We start from the raw sequence: 10,833 nt of genomic DNA on the forward strand, positions 1-10,833 counted from the left end.
ACACGCCCTCCCCTGCGACTGGTTATGGGCAACCTTGAAGTTGATCCCCCGCCTGATGTGCGCCTACATTGTAATGTTACTTCGAGTTTTTACCGTCTGTCACATTATTGTTTTCTGTGTTTTTCTACCCCAAGTCGTCGATATTCCGGCTGTATGCCGTACTGTACAGCGAGGAAAGTGCCGCGTGGCTCAAATTGGTGGGACTGTGCTTTTCGATTTCCCTTTTCCTTTCCCTCCCCTCGGAGGCATGTCCGGGACGCGTAGCCGGAATTCAGGAGGTTTCCTCTCCAAGTCACTCAGTCAGGGCGCTGGCGGCGGCGGCGCCGTCCGTGCCCCCCCCGGCGGGTGGAAAGAGAGGGGCGCCAGTGGATATCAAGGGGGCGCCACACCCCCCGCCGCACCGGTCGGCCGGGGCGGGGTTGATCCCAGCACGTGCCGGCACGCCTCTGTCACTCCCGGCCCTTCCCCTGCCCCTTCCCCTGCCCCGTCCCCTGCCCTGTCCCTGTCCGGTGCCGGCACACATGCGAGCGTATGAGTGTGTGTGTGTGTGTGTGTGTGTGTGTGTGTGTGTGTGTGCGCGCGGAGAGGAGCGGTCAACTCGTGCCACCGGCAGGTCTCGCTCCTTGGCCACGATATTTGAGCTGAACTCAGGGCCGGTATAGTGGGGGAGGGGGGAGGGGGCGATCGCCCAAATTCTCTCGTGTCTAGTGAGCTGCCTGAAAGGGAGACCATTTGTGCTACAAGACTCCTGTATATAGGCAACCGAGGGTTACATGGCACCCTGCGTCAGCCGGGCATTACACCCACCGCGCCTAGGCCTAGCCGGTCTGCCCCAAGAAAAACTTGTCTGTACTGTACCCTGTACCTAGCAAAGGGGTTGCGTCTGTCCGCCTCTCTCTCTCTCCCCCTCTCTCTCTCTCTCTCTCTGTCTGTCTGTCTGTCTGTCTGTCTGTCTGTCTGTCTGTCTGTCTGTCTGTCTGTCTGTCTGTCTGTCTGTCTGTCTGTCTGTCTCTCCCTGTCTCTCTCCCTCTCTCTCGCCCCCTCTCTGGCCCCCTCTCTGTCTCTCTCTGCGTGTGCGTGCGAGTGCGAAAACGGGTTGGGGGTGAAGGTAGGGTAGGGGCTACGGTAGGGTATAGAGCGTGGGACGGGCCCTGCATCATGCATGAACATGTGATGCCCTGGCTTCTCCCCCTTAGGCTCCAGCCAACACACGGTGGCGCAGAAATGAGGAGCCCCCTAATGTAATGGAAAATATTTCAGTTTAATTGTATTTTTACAAGTTTCTGCGCTCCCATTACAGCGCTTGATTTGTCGGAGCGGATGCCAGAGGGAGAGCAGGTTAAAAACACCGCACCGTCAGGTTGGCCGGCTTGACGCTCAGGTCGGTGGTGCCATCGCCGCTCACCCCTTGGAACTGTACCAAAACGATCTCGTAGGTGACGATGGTCCCCGCCACCTGGAGCAGAAAGCGCTTCAAGTCACCATGAGGAGCCCCAACAACACCGCGGTTACAGAGCGGCCAAGTGAGCACGCACCGTCAGCATCAGGGACCTGGTGACGGAGAAGAAGTTGCAGCCCGTCAGCGCCACGTCATCCGTGGTGACTTGGGCAAGAAATCTCCGGACCTGCAACAGTAGGCCTTGTTTTGTCATCTCCAGGCGCCCCAGGGGCCCGGCCTCCAGCGCGGGGTATCTCTCGCGTCACTCACTCACCTCGGTGCAGAAGCTCTCTGAAGGCACGGAGTAGAGCACCCGCCGAGGCTCCTTGCTCTCGTCGTGGATGGAGGCGGCGTACAGCGACACGACGCACGTCCTCAGCAACAGATAGCCGAACGAGAAGAAGAAGTAGACGTAAGGGTAGACGTCCAGGATGAGTCTGCGATAAAAGAAAAAGGTCGTGTGGTCTCACTCGTTCACCCGAAAGTGATGCTGAGCGGCATATGCAGGGAGCTCACTTCATGCCTTGCAGCAGCTGCACGCAAATGAAGTACAGGTTGCTGGCGAACGACAGCAGCACAATGTTGTTCACGGCCTCGTCCACCGTCCTGGTTAGGCACGCCAGAGAGTTGTACGTCTCGCGAAGCTGTCGCCACACGCCGCTCGGTAGGTTCTGGAGTCAGAGAAGCGCGCGAAGTCGGCGTGCGTAGAGCAAAAGCAGATCAGGGAGTCGGGGTGAAGAGGGGGAGGATGGATACGATGAAATGTAACCTTTCCCTTGAGGGCGCGCAGCCGGTGGTTGAGCTGCTTGAAGCGCTGCGCCAGCGACACGCTCAGCAACATGATGAACAGGTCAGTGTAGTTCCACGAGAAGGTGGCTACCACGTTGAGCAGGAAGACGAACACTGCCTTCCAGGGCGCGTACTCCGTCACCTGCAGCACCTGATGCATGCCCACGAGTCAGCGGCGCCGATCTTGAGGAGGGGCCGGATCCACAGACAGCAGCATCCTCACCATGGCGAAATTGTTGAGGCTGTAACCTCGCACCAGTCCGGGGAAGCCGCCGCTCTTGTAGCACGGCCAGGAGGTGTAGACCGCCGTCATGACGGCCAACAGGTGTTCGACTGCGAGAGACAAAAACAAAACTTTGCGCCCTCAGAAGAAACAGCCCAGTGCGGTAACCCTGCCCCCCGCAGCCATGCTGCACCCCAACCCCCAACCCCTCACCAGTCGCCAACAGCAGCACCACGGCCGTCATGATCTTGACCTTCCTGCCCAGGTGGCGCGGGTAGCCGTAGGTGCGCATGTCGTGCTCGATGCGCGCCCAGGCGCGAGCCACGGCCGGCCAACGCGTTGCCAGCTGCAGGAACAGCACCATGGCGGACAGCGAGTTGCCGAAGAAGACCACCGTGACTGCAAAGGCAGGGCATCGAGTCAGACACCATTCCGCGTCCCCCGCCGACGAGTGCAGCGGTGTCGTGGTCGTGGTTGGTGCGGCGTTGTGCCGACTGCCACTCCTACCTGAGCTGTTGAACGAGAGCCCCGAGCTCACCATGCGGTACGCGGCGAGCAGGGCGACCACGCCCGTGCCCAGGAACACGGCGATCGTGTAGAAGACGCGGAACGACAGCCACCGGAACTGGGGGACGCCGGGGTGGGTGCGCGAGATGCCGTCGACGGGCAGCAGAGCGAAGCACTGCGCCACCATGAGCGCGGGGCACATGGCGCCGTGGAAGGAGTCCCGGTGCGCCACGGGGGCGGCCTTGGAACCTTTGGGCCGTGGGCTGGACAAGCTCGACACCTGGCTCCCGCCCGGCCCCGTATCCACCCTGCGGAAGAGTGGCGCTCTAAGCACGGCCTCTTGTAGTGCATGTGGACGTCGGGGCGCGGCGGCCCAGACGCCTACCTGACGCGCAGGTGCTTGCGCACGTTGCCGCTGCTGCTGCTCGACGTGCTGGTCGTGCGCCGCTCGGAGCGCGCCGACATCCCCGCGGCGGACTGCTGCGCCTTGTAGTCCACGTTGTTGTTGGTCTTGGGGGCGCCGGCCCCGGCCGCCCCGCCGGCGCGCGGTCCTTTATCAAATTAAGCCGATTGTAATACAGCGGGGCCTAGTGGTGAAATAAAAAGAAAACACGCCCGGACACCACTACTGCCCCAAGGACGGCCAAATATAGCGGGGGTGGGGCGGGTCCGGCGTGCGGCGTGCCTCAGTGGCGTTGTGGTGGGTGTGGCAAGGGATTGCTTATCCGGAGGCGATAACGAGGTTTCTTCCCCGCCCCGCCCCGCCTGGCTGTGGCGCCGGTAGACGTTCATACATAAATGGATTGCGCCTTACGGTCCAGTGTGAGCAGCTGCAGGGTCCTCCTTTTGAGACGTCCGTGCGCGGGCCTGGCCCCGCCTCGCGAGGGCCCCAGCGGCCCCGCGGACTCCGCCGTCCCCGCGCGGGGCCTCTCCGTCATGGGGGAGGTGGGGAGGGCGGTGTGCGCCGGACACCCGCCGGCCGACAACCCCGACCCTGCAAGCAAAGCAGCGGCTCCCTGAGCCCTCCCGAGAACGAGACCGTCAAGAGCTCGACGAGCAGCAGCTCACCTCGGACGGGCAGAGCACGCCGTGCAACCGGGATGGCCGCATGCCCGCTCGAGTTGTTGGCCGACACCTGGAAAAGAGATGAGAAAAGTAGAGTGCGAGATTGAAGGGCGTCGATAAAGGTGAAGGGGGGGGGGTGCACCACTCCGATAGTGGTCGGAACCTTACCTTTAGTCAATTTACTTTGGCCATGACTTTTTCTGCTTTTTTCCCTTTTCAGAACTTTTCTTTTACTTTCTGTGCTTTTCTTAGCCTTTTCAACAGATGATACGTTAGTTTGTACTGTTGCAACGTTAAACGTTCGTCACTTAAAGCACAAGGCTGGTTGGGCGAGAAAAGTTTGATACGTTGTGAGAAGTTGCCGCAAGATCGGCCCCGCTCTCAGTGCAAAAGCGCAAAGTGAACTGTCTTATCACGTATTTGGTTCTGAGTCGGACGTGAGAGTTTAGTAAAAGTGGTGAAAGCTCACTTCTATTATGCATAACTGCTTCCACGTTCGCGCGTTTGACTTTTTGATACAATTCATTCGACTTGATTAATTTTCTACTTTGAACAAAGTTTTTTTTTTTTTTTGCTTTGGCATAGCGTTAGTTCATGGCCGTCGCGATTACCGCGATTTTGAAACATGTGGCTGCGACTCTTCATCTCGACTTTTTTTTTCCACATTTCTCCCTTTCTTTGACCTTTTGTGGCCTTTTTATCCGTGTTTTATTTTAAACCGCGTGCCTGTTTCTTTTAAAAGTGTCTTTTTTCCCGGGTAAGCCTCAACCGGGCCGAGCCTGCTAAGCGGAGGGTCCCACCCACCTGCACGAACCACAGCGGTCCGTAGTGCGCCCGATGGCCTCCCGAGGACGTCAGCGGTGAACCCAGCGTGCCAGTCGACGACTCCGGAGACGTCTTGGTGCAGCGCGGCCGCGTGGACGCCGGTGACACCAGCCCCCCGGCGGACATCCGGGCTGTGCTGCTCGGCCTGCTCGGCTACTGGGGCGCGGGCCGCGTGGGCGCTGACCGTGGAGCCGCGCCGCCCGCCATGGAGAGTGCCGGAGGGTCCTCCCGCGACTGGAGCGTGCCGGGGTCAGCCCCGCTGGACACTGGAGGCCACCTCCTTGCCACAAGCCTCGGGGCCCATGGGTCGTCCCCTGCTGCCGGGGCGCGATGAAAATTCATACCTCGTTTGGGAGCAAATTGAAAAGCTGTCACCTCCGTTTAGAGAGTTGTGGCCACGTGTCAGTCAACCAATGGGGGCATACCCGCGGCATCCTGGGGGGGTCAAATCCCTTTTTATTTTCCCGTCAAGGTAAAGTCCTACAGCTTAACCAGCTCGAATGGAAACATATAGTAAGTGCCCGGGGCCCGGGCTCTGCATTCAATTCGTAATGAATTTAGAAGTATGTGCCATTACCATGGGCAACAATCATGTCGGTACTCATTCAGAAAGGCAAAACGCACGAGGTTTTAACATGACCTATCTATGAACGCAACATTGAAATTAGACTCGTGCCAGAAAGCGAAGGCTGGCTGTACGGACGGAGGTGGGGTCGAGTCGTCCCATTCCAACCTGTCCATCCCGTCCCGACTAAATACTTGATTAATATGCGAGCCACGTGGGCGGCCGATAGAGCCGCGTTGTGCGCGGGGGCGGGGCGGGGTGGGGCGGGGCAGCCCAACCCTGCACCACCCACCACCCCACGCCCTCTCCCCACTCCACATACATGAGGAAGAGCTTGGGGGGGGGGGGGTGAATAGAGCACAAGCAAATTGTGGTGGTCGCCGTAACAGAGAAATTGCCGACCCTGTCGGGGTGGAGGCCGTTTGCGCTACACGTGGACCCACAGAAGAAAATAGCTTACCTGCGGCGTCCTGCTGAAGTGGTGCTGTGGCTACGGTTCGACACTATTCCCAGTACCAGTTCAAGGCGGGCGCGTCCCAACAGAGGGTTGCGAGGACACCGCGGGCGCAACTGTGCAGCAGCCGTGAATCCTCAGGATCCCGTCGTGCGGGTCGTCGCGGAATGGCGGTGCGGAGAGACTCTGCTCACGCCCGCTGGCCCAGCTCACCCTGTGGTGTGGCTGAGCCCCGACCCCAACCCCAGCCGCAGCACCGCCACCTGTAAACAAGTCAGGGGGTTGGGTGGCCGGGCCGACCGCTGAGGTCTGGAGGAGGGAGGCCGACGTCACGGCGGTGACGAGGAGTTGCCCCCGGAGTGGGGAGGCGGTGGCTGAGCTCTCGTCACATCTGTGAACCCGTCACGACCGAAGTGGAGCAATATTTTTTCTTTCAAATCATGCAGAACATGCCCATATGTACCCGATCAGGGCGGCGTGGTGATAAATCTTCACACGCGCCGTCCGGTCGGACGCGCCGAGGGGTGGCGGTCAGGGTGGCTGGGGGCAGGAGCTACAAGTGGCGGGGGCCGGGGGCTCGCCTGGGGCCTGGCCGGGAGCCTGGCCGGGGGGCCTGGCCGTGCCCGGCCGGGACAGGCTGAGCCCATCCGCCACCTTATTGAGTCCTGGCCGGGCCCTCTTCTCCAGGCGGGGCGGGGCGGATCGAGGCGGGCTCAGCTGATGGCTCCCTCGTGCCTCGTGCCGGGTCGGTGTCTCTCGGCGGGCGGCGCGTGGGGAGGGGCTGCTGAAGGGGTGAGGGTGCGCCGGGCTCTAGCTGGGCCGCGGCCTTGCTCGCAGTAGGGTAGCGGGGTGGAGCGAGCGGAGAGGGTAGGCGACAGACTGGCGACGTCGCTCTCCCCCAACCTAAATAATTGTCTACCCCTCGGCGTGTAGGACGGTCGCGTTCAAAGGAATGGTATTCAACGTATGGAGAGCAATTTAAGCAAATTAATACGCTCCCGGAAAAAAACTTCTGTGGTTTAATTTAAAAAAACAATCATAACAATCACAATTTGCATCAAATGTCATACAGTAGTTACAGTCGATCTATATTCTACACTTAAAGCTAAATTAATGATTAACCAAAGTCCTACATGTCTGGAAAATAATAGAAAAACAATAAAACTTCAAGGAGTTGACAAAATTCCTTTTTTTGGGCAGGATTTTCTTTTTTTTCTGTATTGATCATTAACATAACTTTGTAATGTATAAGTAAGCAATTCTTCTAAATGTTCTACGGTATCACAGGTACACTTTTCTTCATAACGTATATGGGGCTTGTAATCATGTTTGGACGTAAACATGTTCATGAAAGTGTCCTTTATAGCATGGTTAGTGCAGTACTTAAAATCTTCCTTATTCTAGTCTTTTCAAACATAATCAGAACAGTTTTAAAAAACTTAACGTATAAGCTGCAAGAGATCGAAACTTTCTTTTTAATATTTTTTTTCAAACAACTTAAAAAGTATTTTGTATAAGCAAATAAAAATAAAAATAAAAGAAATTTAGTACACGCATGTCTTTGATATAAGCAGGCTGTCCCAGAGCTCGCTTTAACTTTTTGACCCAGCGTATACACAGACCGCGCGAAGAGTAGCAGATCCCGCTTGGATCCGAACAACAACCATGTAGCCTAGGCGGGACCTGACGGCGAGTGCGGTGCTGATGGACCATCCAGAAAGTACGTCCGTCATTCGCCGTTACGAACTTACCAAGTTTAGCCTCTGCGAGCTCTCATAGCGCCTGATATATAGGCAACAAATCAACTGCAGTGCATGTGTGTACCGCTGGGTGGCCTATCCTGCGTCCAGCAGGCGCCCAGCTTCCCTAATTTTTCGAATTAATCTAAGAAAAACCGGACGCACTTTCTGGACGGTAAGTTGGCCTGAGCTCTGGGAGATGTAATTTTTCCCGTATAAATATTAATTTTGGTATAAAATGCATCTCTTGTGCTCTTAGTATGGCCATACTCCTTTCCGTATTGGACAGGCCAGCACGAGTGGAGAGTGCGCCAAGTGCCTTTCTGTCGGGTGCATATCGGCCGAATATCGGCCCAGCACCTCGGCGTCGTAGACATCGCCCTCGGCGTGTGTTGCTGGGGCGCTCTACTCGGTAAGCCAGATGTCGACGGGGATCTTCAGGAAGGCCTTGTTGAGGAAGCCCGTGAAGTGCCTGCTGATGCTGGCAGCCGCGGCTGGCTTCATCTCATCAATGATGACGTCAGCGTTTTCGTTGAGGAACCTGTTCATGGCTTCTCCTGCAACACACGTGGTCCGTCAGCGCGCGTCCAGGAGCACCCCGGACCCCGGCGGCGCGACCTGACCGCGCGCCCCCGCGACCGACCCAGAACTCTCGTACTTACCGAGCAGGTTGCTGCGGTTGATGACGTCCTTGATCTTGAACCTGGACTTGCCCAGGTTGAAGTCAGCCCCGATTGACTGGATCTTGAGGAACTTGATGCCATCTTGGAAGATCTCGTGGCCGTTGATGGTGGCGATCGACTTGATGTCGCCTAGAGCACAGAGACGCCAAATACTTCAAGGTGTGGTCTGGTGGGAAGTCGTTGTGGCGCATTTGCTCTAGGGGGAAACTTACTGAAAGCTGCCCAGAAGTCACCCTTGGAGCGCACCGGAAACAGCAGCACGTTTCCCGTCACCTCGTACTGGCCCTTCACCTCGATGCGCGGGATGGTAAGGTGGAGCTCGATCTTCCAGTGCGGCACGTCGGCCCTGCGAAGGAGGCAAATCTCACAACAAACGTTGCATGCCGCAGAACGGTACAATAGTCTTTATACGTCACGTCATGTTTATCGCGGCTACACACGTCCTCAATGAAGGACATTGCTCAGCGTTCATATGAAACTTTGCGGAGGAACTAAATGAGTTACAACGTGGCATGTAATAATTGCAATATTTTTCCACGCGCAATACTTTGGCTTACTACTCCTTACTTGACGTTGTTGATGCTATAGTTGCTCGCGCCGAAGGCGGTGACGTTGTTGAAGGCGGCGCGCACTCGCACCGGCCCGTGACCATTTTCCATGTACAGCTTGTTGATGGAGAGCGGCTCTACCGGCGGTACATCTATCTCGGGGATACCTAAATGTGGGCAGCACAATGAACAACAATCTCTCCCGAAATGTATGGATAAAGTAAAACGAGTCTCGTCCTTACCGCGTATGAGGTAGGGTCGAAGGTGGTTGAACAGCCTCTTGACGCAGTCGTTCAGTTTGGGGTCACTCCTGCTGCAGGGGAGGATGTATTCCGCTGTGACAGAAGAGAGATCAGCACGATTAGGTTTCAGGAATGCCCCAAGGCGCAGACTCAGCGCCGTGCGGTTAGGCAAACCTTCCATCACTTTCGCTTGAGTACCACTACGCACGCGCGCAACTGGCCTGTTGCCTGAACAATTTACCTTAACAAGACCCCTCAAAAATGTAATATAGACTGGAAATACCGTACCGCTATGCAGGGGAGGGGAACTAAGCATCGGCGTGGGGACAAGGACAGTTGCCAAGCCTAGAAGTCTGTGTAAATAAAGCATTCCGGTAAAGCTGAAATGCAGAAGAATGCGGGGAACAAGAAAACGGAAGTCACCATGTTCGAGCATAGCGATTTCCGTTTTCTTGTTCCCCGCATTCTTCTGCATTTCAGCTTTACCGGAATGGTTTATTGTCTTTCTTTTGTTTACATTCTGTTATTCCTACACATCTCATAATCCGCATTTTTGTAGTTTTGTTACCAGAGCATGGATGGACCGCGTTGTGCCGGGATCCCGAGGGAGAGAGGACAAGCATAGACCCTTTACGCGCTGCGTTGTGCTAAACCAGGGAATGGGAATGCACGGCGATAATGCCGTGTCAGATGGTTGCCTCACGCACGTGGCGGCTTTACTGCCAGCATTTCTGGTCGCCTTGCTGCTGGTCGTGCTGCCACCGCGGCGCGGTGCACAGCTGAAAAGGTTCCCCCTCCCACCCAGCATCCGTACCGAAGCAAACTGCCCAGGATAAATTGTGCAACAATGACTATGGACACATGGCGTCCAGGTGACCCAGTGGAGCCGCCGCGGCCCGGGCCGGGCCGGACCCTGCCCTGCGGCAGGACTTTGCTGTGCCACTGTTGTTGTGATTCGAACGTTTCAAAATCGGTAATGATGTAGCTGTCCAGCCGAGAACCCGCCGGACTTCACCCTCCCTCAGGCAGCCTTGGCAATGAGCTGTTTACCAACCGTGTTGACTTTCCGCAATGTCGTCTCAGGACTGCGGAGGACCAGCCAGGCGGCGGCGCCCGCGTCCCGACCCAGGTCCAGGCCTCAGGCAAAACAGACGGAATCGCTATCCTGGACCGGGTTCGGATCTCCGAGTCTTCTCATCGGCACGATCAGGTTAGACTGTGCTCCAGTTCAGATGTCCCTTTCAAGTCTTTTTGTGGTGTTTCGTTCCCCGGACTTCACGGTCCTCGGCCACTGTGTCACCACTCATATCGCAGGGCCTGGGGTTCGGTCTGGGTGACCCGGCCGGGTTAATCTTAAGGGGGCACCGCACCACGCCCGGGCTAACATCTCGTCGTCCTCCGGTCCCCAGAGTGACCCTGGAGAGCCAAGTTCCCATACAGACCAGGCAAAATCGTTGTGACCGCAAGCACCAGCCTTCACATTTGTTCTAGCAATGCCACCCCTCCCCGCCTAGCGGCCCCACCTCAACCCGCTCCTGCGGCCCGGCGAATGTTGCGAGCTTTATGCCCTCACATGAACGGGGTTTATGCCGGCCGGTACGGTCGGGGTTTTAATCTTTTAATTTACCGGTTACGATAATTGGGTCAAGTCGAGTAGCGTCATGGCGCATCCAGGGAGCTGGCAGGCTGGCGCGACGGACACCGGGCGGCGGTAGCAATCAGCTGTTTAGCGCCACGCTGCTGCCGGGGGGAGGG

The 10,833-nt window shown here is 57.1% G+C and overlaps 2 protein-coding genes across 3 annotated transcripts in view; both read right to left on the bottom strand.

Annotated features, from left to right (window-relative positions):
• Window positions 1-1,265: 1,265 nt before the first annotated feature.
• LOC113207840 (gustatory receptor for sugar taste 64f-like) lies at window positions 1,266-6,095 on the bottom strand. Its single transcript, XM_026424564.2, has 13 exons — window positions 5,873-6,095; window positions 4,827-5,164; window positions 4,026-4,092; window positions 3,772-3,951; window positions 3,343-3,508; window positions 2,958-3,265; window positions 2,664-2,849; window positions 2,451-2,560; window positions 2,208-2,378; window positions 1,955-2,109; window positions 1,713-1,875; window positions 1,536-1,625; window positions 1,266-1,456 (listed from the first exon to the last, which is right to left on the bottom strand). Exons 2-13 carry the CDS (start codon window positions 4,971-4,973, stop codon window positions 1,340-1,342), a joined length of 1,860 nt encoding a protein of 619 aa, XP_026280349.2. The 5' UTR covers window positions 4,974-5,164; window positions 5,873-6,095; the 3' UTR covers window positions 1,266-1,339.
• Window positions 6,096-6,868: 773 nt separating this feature from the next.
• Window positions 6,869-10,833, bottom strand: part of LOC113207841 (circadian clock-controlled protein daywake-like) — a 6,932-nt gene continuing 2,967 nt past the window's right edge. The window contains exons 1-6 of one of the 2 annotated variants that reach the window (XM_052267162.1): window positions 9,647-9,716; window positions 9,079-9,171; window positions 8,856-9,003; window positions 8,501-8,634; window positions 8,268-8,417; window positions 6,869-8,162 (exon numbers count right to left, since the gene is read on the bottom strand). In XM_052267162.1, coding sequence (XP_052123122.1) covers window positions 8,011-8,162; window positions 8,268-8,417; window positions 8,501-8,634; window positions 8,856-9,003; window positions 9,079-9,171; window positions 9,647-9,701 — 732 coding nt within the window. In that variant the 5' untranslated portion in view covers window positions 9,702-9,716 and the 3' untranslated portion in view covers window positions 6,869-8,010. Of the gene's footprint in view, window positions 8,163-8,267; window positions 8,418-8,500; window positions 8,635-8,855; window positions 9,004-9,078; window positions 9,172-9,646; window positions 9,717-10,833 lie in introns of those variants that run through there. The other variant, XM_026424565.2, reaches the window with a different exon arrangement.

This window comes from Frankliniella occidentalis, unplaced genomic scaffold, assembly GCF_000697945.3.
Source record: "Frankliniella occidentalis isolate FOCC.00 unplaced genomic scaffold, Focc_3.1 Scaffold47, whole genome shotgun sequence".
Lineage (NCBI taxonomy): Eukaryota > Metazoa > Arthropoda > Insecta > Thysanoptera > Thripidae > Frankliniella > Frankliniella occidentalis.

Bases quoted from the DNA above. Each gene is read 5' to 3' on its own strand.
- LOC113207840 (XM_026424564.2), bottom strand. From the start codon at position 4,973: ATGTCCGCCGGGGGGCTGGTGTCACCGGCGTCCACGCGGCCGCGCTGC. The intron at 2,379-2,450 runs GTGAGGATGCTG...GGCATGCATCAG, and splicing joins GCCTCAACAATTTCGCCATG to GTGCTGCAGGTGACGGAGTA. The intron at 2,110-2,207 runs GTTACATTTCAT...CTCTGACTCCAG, and splicing joins TGCGCGCCCTCAAGGGAAAG to AACCTACCGAGCGGCGTGTG.